This window comes from Mucor velutinosus (assembly GCF_035048745.1).
Source record: "Mucor velutinosus strain NIH1002 chromosome Unknown tig00001569, whole genome shotgun sequence".
Lineage (NCBI taxonomy): Eukaryota > Fungi > Mucoromycota > Mucoromycetes > Mucorales > Mucoraceae > Mucor > Mucor velutinosus.
Genome location: NW_027041921.1, coordinates 1815207 through 1829699, shown reverse-complemented (window position 1 = coordinate 1829699; position 14493 = coordinate 1815207). Strand labels below are relative to the sequence as shown.

General features: G+C 42.0%; 5 protein-coding genes across 5 annotated transcripts; 2 read left to right on the top strand and 3 right to left on the bottom strand.

Moving 5' to 3' along the window:
• Positions 1-340: 340 nt before the first annotated feature.
• On the top strand, positions 341-2146 carry ATC70_012798 (uncharacterized protein; the record flags this gene model as incomplete). The annotated part of the gene is made up of 5 exons (XM_064831968.1): positions 341-571; positions 637-913; positions 971-1066; positions 1117-1318; positions 1381-2146. The coding sequence occupies 5 exons, from the start codon at positions 341-343 to the stop codon at positions 2144-2146; spliced, it is 1572 nt and encodes a 523-aa protein (XP_064678248.1).
• A 151-nt stretch (positions 2147-2297) lies between these two features.
• Positions 2298-4051, bottom strand: ATC70_012797 (uncharacterized protein; the record flags this gene model as incomplete). Its single annotated transcript, XM_064831967.1, has 5 exons — positions 2298-3116; positions 3179-3629; positions 3687-3776; positions 3829-3933; positions 4002-4051. 5 exons carry the CDS (start codon positions 4049-4051, stop codon positions 2298-2300), a joined length of 1515 nt encoding a protein of 504 aa, XP_064678247.1.
• Positions 4052-4290: 239 nt separating this feature from the next.
• On the bottom strand, positions 4291-7720 carry ATC70_012796 (uncharacterized protein; the record flags this gene model as incomplete). The annotated part of the gene is made up of 10 exons (XM_064831966.1): positions 4291-5139; positions 5202-5305; positions 5358-5463; positions 5523-5715; positions 5770-6776; positions 6831-7011; positions 7075-7225; positions 7279-7401; positions 7465-7600; positions 7658-7720. 10 exons carry the CDS (start codon positions 7718-7720, stop codon positions 4291-4293), a joined length of 2913 nt encoding a protein of 970 aa, XP_064678246.1.
• Positions 7721-7947: 227 nt separating this feature from the next.
• On the top strand, positions 7948-10438 carry ATC70_012795 (uncharacterized protein; the record flags this gene model as incomplete). Its single annotated transcript, XM_064831965.1, has 7 exons — positions 7948-8008; positions 8064-8171; positions 8229-8417; positions 8474-9612; positions 9669-10079; positions 10141-10284; positions 10346-10438. The coding sequence occupies 7 exons, from the start codon at positions 7948-7950 to the stop codon at positions 10436-10438; spliced, it is 2145 nt and encodes a 714-aa protein (XP_064678245.1).
• Positions 10439-10528: 90 nt separating this feature from the next.
• On the bottom strand, positions 10529-10989 carry ATC70_012794 (uncharacterized protein; the record flags this gene model as incomplete). The annotated part of the gene is made up of 3 exons (XM_064831964.1): positions 10529-10648; positions 10711-10855; positions 10919-10989. The coding sequence occupies 3 exons, from the start codon at positions 10987-10989 to the stop codon at positions 10529-10531; spliced, it is 336 nt and encodes a 111-aa protein (XP_064678244.1).
• Positions 10990-14493: the final 3504 nt, after the last annotated feature.

Sequence of the window (14493 nt, the reverse complement as noted above, 5' to 3'; positions counted from 1 at the left end):
CTAGTAGTGCGTAAAACTGAGTAGAGCCCCCAGATTGATACAGTATGGGCGCCAATCGCCAATTCAAGGTATGCTTAAATCAAAATAAAAATGATCACACAAACCAAGGGATGTCTTACAATGAAATCTTATTGTCTCTATCGGTGTAACTCCAATAATAGATGTGATACGTTACATAGCAGGGCAGATAAAAATATCAATTCCCTCATTATAAAGTATCGTATCAGCTTTTTCTTCTTGCTGAAGGCCCCTCTTCTACCCTGCACCCTCCTTCTCTCTCATTTAAAGCATCTTTTTGTAAATAACTACTCACATTCCTTCATCACAGCAAGCCATCCCAATGTCCAATGCATACAAAAGAGCAAGTCTGGTACTTCAGAAAGCAACAGGACCCAAATGGAAGCAGGAACTCGTATCAGATCACAAATTCGATTTCATTGACATTGAAGACTTTCGAGAACATAACTGTATATTGGCGATTCGGTACTTTCTGCTACTATGCTCAGTAGTTGTATCTGTTATGGTCTATGGTGCCGATTTATGGTCAGCAGCTATTCTCTTGATTTACGACGTACGTATATATGCCTGAGTCAGAAAACGATGCACACAACAGCTAAATCGATGCTGCCTCTATAGAAATGGTCTCTTTCAACACAGCCAAAAATCCCATTTTATATCAGTAAATGGATCTACGTTGGATGCATCGCACTCTCATTCATGCTGTTGGCATGGGAAATTCGTAAAACAAGAAATGTTATGGCAACACGAGACATTTCCTTGGCAGTAACTAACCCTCTGGCTTATCGAACATACTCTGTAAAAAGCTACATTCATTTCTGTCTGTTACAAAAGATCAAATCATCCACTCGATGGAGTGATGTGGTTATCTTTTATGTGTTTTACACTTTAAAAGGTAAAGGTTTCGAATCTAATTAAAGTCTGCAACTTTCATTTTAACCTCTTTTATCAGGCTGGAAAAGAGTCATTGTGGCTCAAGGTCCCAGACAGATCATTGCTGGTATCACTGTCTATGCCTTGTTGAAATCTGCGTGGACAGATGCAAACGGTATGTATCATAGTGGCAAGAGTAACTGCACAAACTAATGAAAAGGACAGGCGGATTCAAATTCTCGAGTGATTGGAACACTTATGGCAAAGATTGGCCACAGCGTGTAGCATTGGTTCTCATGTGCTTTACGTGTATCCTTTGGATCTTGTCTGCATTGTCAATTCTACTAGCTGTGTTGCTGTACTTTCCTATTCTCTGTCAAATTCAGGGCAATTTGAAAGAGTACTGCTGTCATAAGATTGACAAACGGTATGTACATTATGCTGCCACACCAACGACACATTGCTTACGCTGATTACATTTTTCCTTAGTATTGACGAACTGTTGGAAAAGCAACGTAAAAAACGTCTTCGTGAGAACGAAAGAAAGTATGCCAACAGCATCAGTAGCAAGAAATCAAAGAGATACAACAAGAGAGACGGAGATCAAGTAATTGAAGTGCTGCCTGCATTACCCACACTGCCAAAGATCACCAATGTCGATCTCTATGCTGGCGAAAAGAAGAATAGCCCATGGTTGTACCAGCACCAGGAGCAGCAAAACTCTTTTTACTATGACAGCCAGCCCATGACGCCACTAGAGTCTTCGTATTCGCTTCAGAGAAACCCCACCAACAAATACAATCCTTATAACGAAGCACCTCGTATCCAGTATCAGAATGCAGTGCATCAACCGGCCAAGGCATACACACAGCCCGATAATGCCTCCAATTACTACTATTCTGATCATCCAACAGCTTACAATACGCCCAGCACAACACCATCGTACAATCGCCTTGCATCGCACGATGCATCGACTATAACAACAAGCAAACCCCATGCGTATGATGATTATTCTTCTGTTGCACACATGACGAATGGCGGCTATTCTCAACCTTCAAATGACAACTACAGCCTTGCAGCCAAATCACCTTCTCATCAGTATCATCAACAGAATGCTTCTCACTACCAACAAAGCTATGAGGATCTGTCGGCAACTACACAGTCGATGAATGCAACCTCCTCTTACAAGGATTATTTTCAAACTGCAGCGCCGCATGCGACTACAAAGCAGCAAACATACACAAATTACATTTAGAACTGCAACGTAGATCAAACCCTGTGCATTGCATGCATTGATTGAATAATGGGGCAATAAAGAATGACTCTTTACTATAATGAATGGGGGGGGGGGAAATGAAAATGAATTGATCTAAACTAACAAATATGCACACATAAAGCGAATGATATTATTGATCAGCAAGTGGCTCTGGCTCTTCACTGCTGTCTGTGTTTTTAAGCCCTTCCTTTTGCTGTTGTTCTTGAGAAGGAGAACTTTCGTAATGAGGATTAAATTGACGTAATAGTTTGATGATATCAGGATACACAATCTTCTCAATGCCTTCCGCCCATAAAAAGTCTAAATGCTCCCATTTCTCGATTGACTTAACGTAGGCTAAAGGAGAGGGTAAGTCAGCTGACAGTACGTTGAAATCGACCAACGAATCTGAACGGCCGTAAAAGATGGCAATGGGTGCTCGAATCTGCAGTGTTGGAAAGCGAGGTGGAATATGATCTGCGACAGCATTGACCGTATGATACGGTAAACGACTAGGCACTTCATCGTACATTTGAAATTGGCCTGTGCGAATGATTTGAAACCAGTGCACCAATGATTTCACACTGGTCAGGGAATACAGATGCTGGTAGCTCACTGTCTTTTGGTCGGCAGACATGTTATCTCCTGTCCAGCCAAATAGAAATCGTACGCTTGCATCAATGACCTTGACAAACAGAGGCGGACTGATGATGCGCTGCCAAAACAGCGCTAATTTGAGTGGCGTCTTTCTACCAAACATGAGGTAAATCACGCTGGGTGTCGCCTTTACAAATGCATCAATCAATGGGTGTTTCAATCCTTTGGGTGTGGTAGCAGGTGCCATGGCAATGAAGAGATTGATCTTTTTGTTCAAGTCTGAATTAACAGAGAGACCTGCAAATGCCTGAGCGGTACCTTGGGAAAAGCCAATATAGGTCAAGCTGGGAGCTCCCGTTTCAGCCAAAATGTACTAAACAATAGATGTTAATAAAATGGCATGCTGAGCTCTGTCTTTCTCATCCCTGAGCTTACGTCGACGGTATCAGGCATATCTCGCATGGCAAATTCGTTCAGTGAAAAGTTCCAAAAGGGTTGATTTCGAGGACTGTGGTGTACATGATATTGAGAATACTTGTTTCCACGAGCATTGCCGAGCCAAACATCGTAGCCTTGCTGTGCCAGAATAAAAGGCAAGTTGCAGTGCTCTTCCGTATTGGCCACCCACACTTCCGAAGACATCAGGAATCCATGGTACAGCAATACCACAGGCTTTCCTTTGTATCCTCCTTGCGCTCCCTTAGGTTTCTTTTGCTGGATAAATTTATCCAAGTTATCAATCACTTCAATGCCCTTTTTTGGTAGAAATGTCTTTTCTCCTTTGCGGTTGTCGTTATGGTGGTCTTTGACGCTGGGGATACGGTGGACGCATAACAGATAGTCGTCGAGTGTACGCACCAAGTGCTGCTCGCATTCGTACTTTTTCCTGATGGCACAGTGTGTTAGTATGAGGTACAACCAAGTTGACCTAAGCTGACTTTACCAATGTCGAACCATCTTTTCGAAGCCTTCTGCCTTTTCCAACGGACTCACATGAGGTTCATTTTCAACTTTGGATAGCCAAGGAAACATACTATCAAACAGAGGGTGAGACGACGGCTAGATGTATGAGAATAGCTACTCACGATTCAATAGCGAAATCAACGCTCTTGAGCAGAAATTTAGGCATGATCATGACAATGATTCGAATGACGCTTTCAAATAGAAAGAAGAGTATGGTGAAAACCAACCTGAACAAACCAACTGTAAGTAACATGGAGTCGAACTAATGACAATGCTCTCTTTTTTTTTTTTTTACCCTTGGTAGTCTCTAAATGTCAAACGGTCTAGAATCGGTATCTTGATCATAGATATCAATTATATACAGTGATGAGTTATAAGAAGAGAAAGAGAGGCAAATAAAAGTAAGAGGCGAAATGAAACAAAACTCGATGCTTGATCGCCAAATTTTATAGTGATATTTTAGAGCGGAGAAGGGGGGGCAAATTCAGGGTATCACAACCTGTTTAGAATTGCAATCACATGCTAATTGCTCGTTTTTTCTGTGTATCAGACCAGCATAAGGTAGATTGACACTTTATTAAATTTTAGATTGGCCAGCCTTCATCGTCTGTCAGCACTTCACCTTCAAATGTATTTAGCACCTTCATGTAGCGTTCATCGTCCATTTCCACATTCAGCCATCGCTGCACCGTCTTTTGCTCCACCAGAGATAGCCGCTTTTCCAGCTCTTCGGCAGTGAGGCTTCCCCAATCAATGTCTTGCAGTGGATTGACTTCAGGTTCGACTTCATCCGCATCATCATCATCATCATCATCAAAAAATGTCTTTCGTTCAACTGCAGGCGTACCCCAGCCACCTGTTGTCTGTATAGAGGAGGGAGATGCGCCCCAGCCATCCTGTTCCAACAGCAATTGCTTTTCCTGCTCTTCCAGAAGCTCTTGTTTCTTTTGCTTTTCTTCAAACTCGCGTCGCAACTCTTCCAAGTACAATTTGTTGATTTCGTGTGTCAAATCTTGGGCAGATAATGGTATGGGAATGGTATCGGGCAACGGTGTGCCAATGTGTCCATTTGTTGTTGCTGCTGTAGCCTCCTCGTCAAAGTCTCTATCGTCATCGTCATCGTCCTCATCCTCGTCCTCATCATCTTCGCCGTCGGTAAAATAGACATCTCTTTCGAGCCAGTTTCGGTAGTCTCTTTTGAAATCCATATCCAGCTCCATATCATCCACCAAGATGGGTTCATTCAGTGTATAGTCAGGCAAGGCCTTGCTTGTGCTGTCATGACTGTTGGCTGTGGTGGCGGCAGTGTAGTCGTTACTGTAAAACAAGGTATTGTCAGGTCCACTCACTTCGTCCATACTAGGCAACATGTTTGGTAAATAGCGCTGGCCATTATATAATCGAGTGAGCATGCGTAGGTTGATCTCCTTCATCTGTTTCATCGCGAGTGTTGAGTATATATGCTGAGACATGTGAGGGAGATGGTTCAACTTACTGCACTTTCATCCATATCCGCACTTCCCTCAGGACTTGATAGCCAATCGTCATTTAAGCTGGTGAGGCAATGGGCATATATGGCAGAGATGGTCTTCATGTTGGCTACAGAGATCGTGTTGGCTTTAAACATCCTGTCAGGGCTGACTTGACTTACCTGATCGCCATTTGCGTCCCATAAAGGGCACTTGATTCTTGAGGTTTTTCAGCACATACAAATCCATCACTGGATGGCCTACCTTGAGTAGTCTTTTCAATATGGCCTACATGACTTGAATGAGTCATTGGGTGTATTATGGTATCATACATACATCAAACTTACGGACGATTTGTATTGCACGAGCAACAGGATGCGGTGTGTCTTTCGCTTGGTCAGCATTTGAAGGATCCTCAGCAAGTTGATGGACCACGATAAATTTCGACTGTTTGTATAATTTTCTTGAGTATCATTATTATCGTCATCATCCATATCATTGTCATTGTTTGCGTGTGTTTGTTGAACAAAACCTAGAAAGCTGTGTATTCCAGCATCAGCCTGCATTCAGGGTCATTTTATACTGTAAGCTTACCTTTGGCTGTCATCGTCTGTCTTTTTGGATGCCAACAGGGCCACTTCTTGCAATCCCAACAGCTTGAGAATCAGCAGCATGCATCCTGAGTCAATCAAGACTTGCGACAGGTATTCAAACTTTAGGACATGCGATGTTTTGAACCATTTCAGCAGCAACAACAGTATACCAGACACAGCTTTGGATATGGATTCTCGGTTGCGCGTGACATCAATGTCCTCCAGTATCTCGGCTTCCTTGTCTTTTCCAATAGAAACTGTGGACAACAGTAGTTTGAGAATTATTACTACGATGCTCTGAAAGCTGGGCACAATACTCTGATACAGTTGGTCAATGCGCTTAACTGTGGCTTGCTGCTGTTTGTCCAAATGATCGTAGACCATGCCATCCCATTCCTCTTCTGATGTGTGTGGATGTTGATGTCGCTGGCTCCATCGAGACCATCGATGCACTGCCTTTTCTCGCTCGTAAATGATCTGATAGTTGGCTACTGAAATGTATAGGTGTTTGATCCACACAGACTTGGATTCTGTCAGACTGCGAGGTTCCATGGCACTGGATTCAGTAAAGGGCAATAGATTGGTCTCCATGGCAAGCTGCTGCTTTTTGCTGCTGCTGCTGCTGCTGCTGCTGCTGCTTCCATTGACTGCCATGTTTGTTGCCGCTGTTGGTTGTTGATTCTTGGATGGGAACAGGGTTTGGTATGGCAGATCAATGTTCTTTGATGCTTTGTAGAGTCCCATGGCTTTGGAGAGTCGCGTAGATGCTGTTACAGTCAGTGGATTGGTACATTGACTCGGCGTATCGTTGTGGGTGAAGGTTGGATATCGTTCGCTTGCTTGATGGTAGAATTGGAATAGTTCTTCGGGGGTACATTTCACAGTGGTTGACTTGTCGGCAATGAGGGGTAAGTGGCATGCTGTGCGAATAGATGATTTCAGCTGTTGGTGTGATGCATCCAAGGGGCCTAAGCTGATGTGCAATACTTTGTGCAAGACAAGCATCAGCTAGAAACGAGTGTCAATGAGCGTACTCTAGTTACATGTGGATGCTACTTGAACCTTTTTCAGTGGAAACGTCTTTGTAAAGTGCTCCTTCAATCTCACCACCAAATCAAACAAGAATTCAGACAATCCGGCATCCTGGATACCTTCTTGGTTGAAAGACACAATCAAGTAGAATACTGTCAGGTGGATATCAATCTCTTTGCAATGGAACTTGACAGAATCTGGCACAGAGGATCTACATGATGAAAAGCGAGTTTAGCAGGAATTCCAAGCGGCTGCATGAATTTTGTCTCTGTACATGGAGGGTGTTTCGAGTTGTTTGCAGGCATGGTTCAGACATTGCTTTATAGTCGCTAAAATATCCATCTTAAACAGCATTTGGTTGTTTTTCTCGATTGCTTGCAAATGTGCTTGCTTCTTTTCCAAACCAGCGTACTCGCCATAACTTCCTATATGTGGGCAGTCAGTGTTGCTTTCCGTTATTCATCGTATATATGTATACCCAAGGAAATATAAGCAAGTCGCTTGGCCGCACGCAGCCTCTGCTGATCGTTCAACAGGTCGAGATGGTCTCCACAGCGTTGAATGATGTCTCGTCTCTCGTCTTGCAAGCATTCGCTCCATGCTACATACAGGTGGATGTGAGTTGTCAGATGCTTTCAAGCACTATCATGAAAGGGCATTTTACGTGGAAATAGCTCGTTGTACTCCTGCTGATACTGCTTCAGTTCGTTCTTGACTTCTGAGTAGGATATGAATTCGTTGATTTCCTGCTCGAAATCATCTGGCTTGTAGTAATCGTAGTTGATGTGCTGCTGTGGCTTCTACAGAGACAAGATGAATACGGCATTTGGGCAGAAGGCAAGCTACTAAATGCTTACATTGTTCTTGCTGTAAAATCTGTTCAGTTGCTCCGTATTCACTGTATGCTGGCTGTCCAACATGATGAAATGGTAATGATAGAGGAATGAACCAAACAAGAACGAACATTATGTCTATTTGAATGAAATGCTTCCCATTTGGTGACTGGTATAAGCACATACACGGCTTTTTTTGAGATTCATGGTTCGCCACCATCGAATTGAAAGGGGGAGGAGGGGGGGGGAGAAGAATACAAAGAACGCGCATCGCGTTGGTGATCCAATTTTCTTCCCATTATAATACACCTACCATGGATTTACAGAGCAAAGGACCAACGGCTGTCAACTTTATATCAGACAAGATGGAGACATGTAAGTGTATCGTTCTCAATCCAAGGCGCTTGATCTCACTCGTTTTCATCTTTAGTGCAAGTGCCTGACAATGCTTCTCCCAATTGCCAGTACATCAAAGACGGAAAACTGCACTTTATAGAGCCCAAACTTCGAGCAGAGAACCACCATGCCGTAGCAGAGAGTAAGTGCGCATTTAAGACTCGATGTATCGTACTGGCGCTCAAGCATCACACTCCAGAGATCATATTTTTCAGACAGTACAGAGCGCAGACAGAGGGCACAGCAGAGATGTTTCAACAGACCATTGAGATACCACCAGCGTACATGGACCTTATTGCTGCTCTTGTACAAGACAGTGACGAGCCACTCACTGTGCTTGTTGCTCGTGTCAATGATACATTATCTCCATTCGCCAGAAGTGAAAAGGGTAATGCCATTATTACACTGACAAGGGAGGAGGGAGTTTACTTACACATTCAATAGCTGCCCATAAATACGATATTGCTATTGAAAAAGCCATTCGACAAACAGCTCAAAAGTGCTCGTACGGACTTGGCCAGCAAGTCTTTGATTCCATAGAACACTCGATGGCCAATATACCATGGCACCTCAGCATCAGCAGGTGGGAAGTCTATGACATTTCATCGCTGCCCACCGACATGCAGCAAATTGTGACAGAGAGAAGAAAACATAGGCAGATCATGACAGAACAGGTCTCTGCTTACATCCAAAATCTGCCACCTAGTGAGAAATCCACCATTGTAAATACCAAGCATCGCAACAGATCCATCTACAAAGAAGACAAGGACGATACTGCGAGACTAAAACCAGTAGAAACAGAACAGGAAAAGGAAGAGAAGCGCCTGAAGCGAGAAGAGGAAAAGAAGAAGCGGGAGGAGAAGAAGCAGCGAGAAGAGGAAAAGCGACTACGAGAGGAGGAGAAGCGAAAGCAGAGGGAGGAGGAGAAGCGCATTCGCACAGAAGAGAAAAAGAAGCGAGAGGAAGAGAAGCGCAAAAAGGAGCAATCTCAATTACGATTGACATCCTTATTCCAAAAGACCACGCCTACGCAAGACAGCAGTTCACCGCACCATGTGGAGCAAAAGACGATCGAACCTGCTAAACCCACTCTATTCCCAGCATTCTATATCAAAGACCATGTTCACATTTCCAACAGGTGCTCAGCTCAGTCATCACCAAATATCTCCAGCTACGACCAATTTAAAAACGCTACCCATAACACATCTGACGTATCTATCCAAAATTTTCTATCTCAAATGACCCCTGACACCAAGCAAAAGAGAGGTGTCTCTACGCATGTTGACATCAGAACGCTTTTATTGCCTGGAGCGTCTGATATCTTACAAGTGCCCAATGTGCGCATGGTGTTGCGCATGAAATTGCTACAGTTCAAGGAAGATGTGAGACCTGCGTACTATGGCACATTCACCAAGCAAAGTCGTATTGTTAGTGGCAGAAGACCGTTTGCTCAAGATGTAGATCAACTGGATTACGATGTAGACAGTGAGGCTGAATGGGAGCCTGAGGGAGAGGGCGAAGACATTCATAGTGGTGACGAGGACGATGATGATCCCAACACCGACATGATTGATCCAGAGGATGTAAGTTTGCTCGAGTGTGGATGTCTCAAGGCATTGGTATACTGATAGGCAGTTAGGCGGGCTGGCTCGTGCCAGAGGGCTATTTGTCTGATAATGAAGGTGTCGAAGAAGGAGGAGAGAGATCAGGCAAACCGTTATATCCACAGAACGCATCGAAGCGATTGGCTGTGCGACAGGTTGTATTGGGTCCGTTCTTTGAGGGAGAGGATGCAGCCATGGAAGATGAGGTGATGCGACCCTTTGAGACACAATTTTTGGTGGATGTACCAGCAGAGGGCTTTAATCCATTTTACAAGGAACCAGTGTCTCGATCTGTCAATGGCAATACTACAGCGAACGCTACTACTACGTCTACAACTGGCTCACACTCACCTGCTGCTGTTACTAATACAACCAATGCCACCAACACTACACCAACTACAAATCCACCCAAGTTGACGGACGAGCAATCCATTGCATTGATTAGCGTAAATTGTCTCCACCTAATGATTGATGTTATATATCGCGCTGACATTAGCTTTTTACTAGGTAATCAATGAAAAGCAATCTGAAAGCATCCCCAGCTTGATCAATGAAGCTAAAGCAAACTCTGTGCTAAAAGATGTGTCCAAACGATCACTGGCAGCACAAATTAAGAGCATTGCAGTCAAAGAAAAGAGAGGCACAGACACTGTAAGTTATTGTGGGCTTTTTGTTCGTATTCTTTCACTCACAGTTCTCTCCTTTTCCATAGAGACTCTCTTGGTATGTCAAAGATTCTGCTACATCTCTCACGCCTCCACCACCTCAACCTCAACCTCAACCTCAACCTCCAGCAACGCAATAATGGACTTTTTTTTTTTTTTTTTTTTTTTTTTTTTTCTTGCATGATAATACAGTGAAAATATAAAAGAGCTTTATTGTATTTGCTGTCATATTAGCCTGGACCCACTTTAGGAATATCATGATGCTCGCTCAATTGTTCCAATTTATGATTGAATTCTTGAACTCGATCTTTATGTGATTTAGCAGCTGCTTTTGACACTCTTTCCATTTGCTATCACAACATGTTAACATTCTAAAGATGTGTGTATACTGAATACAACATGAAAAACTTACTCTTTGTCGCTTGATCTCTTCGAATTTGCGTTCTGCCTCTGTCTTTTCCACATCTTGATAGACTTGCTTCAATTTGCTCTGTTCTTCACGTAGAGCACGATCCATCTTTTCCTTGCTTGATTTTGAAGACTTCTTCTTCTTTTTTCTACATGTTCCATAAAATGAGTATTCAATGTGAATCAAGAGTATTAAAAGAAGAGCTACTTACTTGATGGACGCTGATTCACCACCTTTGAATTTCAGTGACCCTTTCTTGACGTGGTCGTACGCCGAAGACATGATTATGGAAAAAAAAAAAAAAAAAAAAAAAAAGTGGTATGGAGGAAGCGAGAGAGAGAGAAAGAGCTTGAAAAGAAGCTGCGAGAAAATTTATTTTACATGCAACGGCTTTGCTATGCCTACAGCCAATAGATGTGCTTCATTGATTTGGCCCATCGCTAAAATGAAAGCTTATACTGTATAGTAGATGCTTAATTCAGCAGTTTTTGATGCTACAGCTTGTGGGTCGTCTTTTGTTGATAGGCATTCGAGTTGACAACTGAGCCGTTGTTATCGCCAAATTGAAGTACTACATGTTCCTAGAGGCTCACAGGGTCATTTGTTTCAAAAACATGTAACATTTCGGTTCGGCGTGTTGGCTCGAAATGTCAACGCTTGCTTTAACCATTGTATTGACACGATCCTCTTTCTGAAGCTTTTATTGATTTAAGATTTTCGACCGATATAACAACTCAAATTGAATAGGCTTTGAACCCAAAGATCCTATAAAAATGTTTCTAATGAGAGGCAACATTTGGCCATCCTGACTTTTTTTTTTTTTTTTTTTTTTTTCTGGCTAATTTCTCAAAATGTCAAAAAGCTATTGTTTGATTTGCGCTCAGGCGACTTTTTGCGTAGAGCTTTTTTGCTCACCTGATGGTATAACTCACATATATTGACGCAGCTTATCTCGGTTTGCCATGCCTTTTGCCACTCTAAGGATCGAAAATGAGAAAAGAGCCATCCCGATCTTTCCACCTGCATGGATAATCGTGGACAATGGATAAACATCTCATGTAGTCTGTAATATCATGAACAGATATCCGCGATACAGGTTTTCGGCTAGACTCAAATAAATTCAATGCAATGTAGACATTACAAAGCAAGAGTTTAACCAACCATAACCCTTATCGCAACATTCTGTTTCCATGTTCTAGATATGAATGGGTGCTTCAGAGCCTCCCTACTGATATATATACCAAAGCTTCCCTTTCTAACCTACATTTATTACTTGAGAAGCCGTCGTAATTGAGAATTTGGCCTTTATAGTGTGTTCCACGGTCGCATCAATGAAAACAGGTCATATACAAGTAGACAGTGTACTTGCGTTTTGTTGTACTCATCAAAAGTATGAAAAACGCACCGAAATACGGATGAATTTGAGTCGACATTTCTCGTGTTAGAAGCCGTTTTAGACCTTCGGAATAGCACCAAACAAATGTTCTTGACTAGCATGAACTTCCTGACACCTTTACTCAACTTTTGGAGGACCCAAAAAACATGGCCAAAAATCGACCCAAAAGCATGAGGTACCCCCTGATGGTTTTCATCGAAAATCAAATGATCGCGATTTTGACCATAAAAACGAGGACTTTCACTATGGTATATATTAAAGCAAAATGATGCTATCGATCCAGCGCAACCCCTGAAGCTGCTTTTGTGAGACTTTGATATGCAAAATCTCGACATTGTGGCCACAAACCTCATTTTACATTTTCATAGATTGCTCAGTAGTTTTATTCAAAACACCTGTTATAATTAGCACCATTGGAAGCGCCTTGAAAAGTATTCCAGGAAAGCATAAGGGAGAATGAGACGATTCCTCACGATCTATATAGTCAAATTTCGCAAAATAAGTCGAATCGAGCTCGAAAAGTTAGAAAAACAACAAATCAGAGCATTCTTTGGAGCTGACTTTTATCCGATTTTTGGCTGGTGGCAGGATCAATTCATGTATGCAATCGAGGTTTTTAAAGAGAATTGGAGACTAACTTGGTACTTTATTATGCATTTCTATATATTGCTACAGAATTGGCCAGGCAAAGGCGAATCCTGATCCGAAATGCAAAACTATCATTTCACTCTGAATTGCATACAACACATACCGGGAACCCTCGTACTGTACACTGAAGGCTGTATTATTCACGATGACCATTTGCAAACATACTGTCATTAGTTGACGATACAATTATTTGTGCCACGGATACAACTCACATAGCACATTCATTCTCTAGCTAATCGATACGTCATGCATGTCTTGTATCCTATAAGTCAATTCTTCTGAATGACGCTGTGCAAAATAGAATTCTGTCGTCATTTTCTTATTTAATAGATGTGATAAAGATGCTGATATGCCATGCACCGTTTTAGCACATAACAAACTAATATGATAGACATGATCTACTAGCTTCTTTTAACGCCAATATATATGCACAGTGCAACAAACCACATGAAAATCAGGTAACGAAAAGTATGGCATTGGATAAGATTTGCATTTTTCCTCATGTAGATGATGCTAATTATGACGGCATGTAGTACATGCAAACCAAAGTAATGGTACCATCATGCCCAGATTAGGTGTGTACAGAAAACCTGAATTAAGATTTGACCCAAAAGCCCTTTTCGATGATAACGGAGATGTCTTAATCGAGCATCGTTCTTTTACGGTATATGTATTCAAGGGCAATCGACGATGTACACACATATCAAGGAGAGATAGATGTTGGAGCGATAGCCATCGTGTATGGTTTCAGGGCCAGATTGGTATATCATCTCATTTTTCCCCATCAGCACCATCAGCTTTTTTAGCGGTAAAAAGTATAAGCACATGGTCCTTGATGTATAGTGTCAAATACTGTGCTATTGAAACGGGTTTCACAGCTGCTACAATATCAGCAATGTGCAATGATTACGCTCACGATGACATATGTTGTGTGCGTTTTCATTGAACCGTGATTGAATTGGTTGTCATTCGAGCGAGGGGATGCATTTATCGATGTGGAAAATCAAATGTGAAGTTTATATGAAGTATTGTTCTGTTAGACATTCTGATTTTAATTCAAACTTTGCATCTCTATTTGTCTTTTTTTTTTGGGGGGGGGAGGCCTCAATCCAAACACACATTGTTCAAGAAGATAGTAGAACCAAGAAAGAAAAAAAAAGAGATAACTTTGGCTAGATGGATGTAATAACGTCACGAGATAAAATGTAGAAGCTTCTTCTCCTCTTTCTCTGATTTTGATACATTGGATTATATGGTAATTACGAGGGTATTGCTATAGGACCACATAATCATGGGCAAGGAGAGATTTTCCATTGTTCGCAAATGTTCTACAGAACGAGCTGATGAACTGATCCATTGCGAGGCGTTCCTTTTTCACACAATTTAAGGTTTGTGGGTGCTAAACCCGACCTAAACATTTGGTTCTGCTTGCTGTTTAAGCATTCAACTTTGAAACCGCATATTTGACTCAATTTAAAATGGTTTCTGATTATAAACATATACCGTACGTTTGCATTAAACCACGTTTACTGCTTATAAAACTAAAACCTTTTTACACCGAACCATCGTAATTAAGGAGACCATTTGATTCAGTTTTAGTCTTTTGGAAATCCCATAGAGTTAGTTGATCCTTTTTGCCAGATCTTGCCAAGGGTATACTCTAAAAATTAGCATGTTTCAGTGCTCCTTCTATCCGAATCTCCACGAAAATAAAAGCTTATGTTTGAATTTGAAATACATGG